The sequence below is a fragment of the Asparagus officinalis genome, chromosome 10 (genome assembly GCF_001876935.1).
Source record: "Asparagus officinalis chromosome 10, Aspof.V1, whole genome shotgun sequence".
NCBI lineage: Eukaryota > Viridiplantae > Streptophyta > Magnoliopsida > Asparagales > Asparagaceae > Asparagus > Asparagus officinalis.
Window position 1 is genome coordinate 16,738,752 of NC_033803.1, and position 2,105 is coordinate 16,740,856.

General features: G+C 41.2%; 1 protein-coding gene across 1 annotated transcript; it reads left to right on the top strand.

Moving 5' to 3' along the window:
* LOC109826509 lies at window positions 827-1,360 on the top strand. The gene has a single exon (XM_020393539.1). The coding sequence runs from the start codon at window positions 827-829 to the stop codon at window positions 1,358-1,360; it is 534 nt and encodes a 177-aa protein (XP_020249128.1).

Consider the following 2,105-nt stretch of genomic DNA (forward strand, 5'->3'; position numbering starts at 1 on the left):
TGGGAGTCCTAGTCAGCAAGCTCTCAAGAGCTCTCAATCATTTTAGTATAAAAAATTATAAAAATAAGTCTTGGGAGCATCTACTTATTTTATGGAGCTCCAACAAGCTCCTAGTTAGGAGCTCTAACAATATCATAAAAACTCCTCTTCTATTTTAATTTTTTTACCCATTAATTTCAATTATATTTAAACCTCTTTTATTAACTTTCTAACCGTTGGATACGGCCTTCGAGGGAGCGCACACAGTCTTCGAAAAGATTACTGCGGTCTTCGAGGTAATCTACGGTCTTCGAGGGAATGCTCACAGTCTTCGAGGTAATCTACGAAATTCGAGGGAACGCTCACGGTCTTCGAGGTAGCTCGCGGACTTCGAGGTTGGGCACGAAGTTCGAGGTATCACAAACTTTGACCGTCAACCGACTGATTCCTATAAAATTCGATGCCTTCTCACCTCAACCTATCATCTCCTAGAACAAAATGTCTAGCTCATCTAGCTCTAGTGATGATGAAATGATGAAGACGTTCTTTCTTATGAGAGCTGCTGTCGTCGAGGAAGAAGAACATGAGAAAGGTTCAACTTCAGTTCAACACAAAAGACGTATCGTGCTCAACGATACCGACTGGAAGGCCACAGTCGGTTGTTCTAAGATAATTTTGCTGACGCACCAACATATCCTCTTCATTATTTTCGTCGAAGATTTAGAATGATGCGTTCGTTATTCCTTCGAATCCACGACGCTATCGTCGAACATGACAAGTACTTCGTCCAAAAGAGGATGGTGCTGGACAGTTGGGACTATCTAGCCTTCAAAAGATTACTGCAGCTATGCGGATGCTCGTATATGGAGCATTCGCTGACGTCGTTGATGACTACGTTCGGATCGGTAAAAGTACGTCGCTTGAGAGCGTGAAGAGGTTCGTTCGATCGATTATCAACATCTTTGGGGAGGAATACCTTCGTTCACCGACTAATGAAGACGTTGCACGCCTGCTCGAGGAAGGTTCACAACGAGGTTTTCCTGGTATGCTTGGGAGCATCGACTGCATGCACTGGATATGGAAGAACTATCCAACCACCTGGCAAGGTATGTATACTAGGCATTTTCATGAACCTACAATTATTTTGGAGGCTGTAGCTAGCAAAGATCTTTGGATATGGCATGCCTTCTTTGGACTGCCGGGGTCTCACAATGACCTTAATGTTCTACATCGTTCATCGGTTTTCGCACAACTTGCAGAGGGAAGAGCTTCACCGTGCAACTATACTGTTAATGGCCACAAGTACAATATAGGATACTATCTCGCCGACAGAATTTACCCAGAGTGGTCCACATTAGTGAAGACTATTCCAGCACCGTGAGGAAACAAGCATAAGTACTTTGCTCAACAACAAGAGAGCGCAAAAAAAGATGTTGAGCGAGCTTTTGGCGTGTTGCAAGCTCGATTTGCGATTGTTCGTGGACCAGGACGTTTCTGGTAACCTAGTGTGCTGAAAGACATCATGACAGCTTGCATCATAATGCATAACATGATCGTTGAAGATGAACGAGATTGTTAATTGGACAACAACTTCGACTTTAATGATTCGATACCAGTCGTTAAACCTTCTCATGTGCGGATGGTACCTCTAACTGAGTTCATCAAAAATCATCATCGGATCAGGAACACGCAAACACACAAATCACTAAAGAATGATTTGATCGAGCATCTGTGGCAGCTCAAGGGATCCATCGACGAGGATTAAGTTTCTTTATGTCTAATGTAATTTTAGCAAAGAAGTTCGAGTTGTTGTACTACGCCAATTTTCTTTTCAATAAAGTAGTTGTTTTCATTAAATGCCAAAATTTTCAACTTCAAGTAGAATCATAAATCTAATAAAAGATAATTAGGAAGAACTAATTAGGATACGATGCGAGTACAATCATAAATCTAATACAAGATAATATATGATAATTAGGAAGAACCCTTAGACATCCACCTCTCCAATATCTCTGTCTGACGTATTTCAAAGTATTATCGTTGAACTGAATTGAGTGTTGACTTGTTTCTTTTGTTTTAGCTCTATTTTTTGATTGGTGGTTTCCTTCATCCACGCAAAAGCCTCT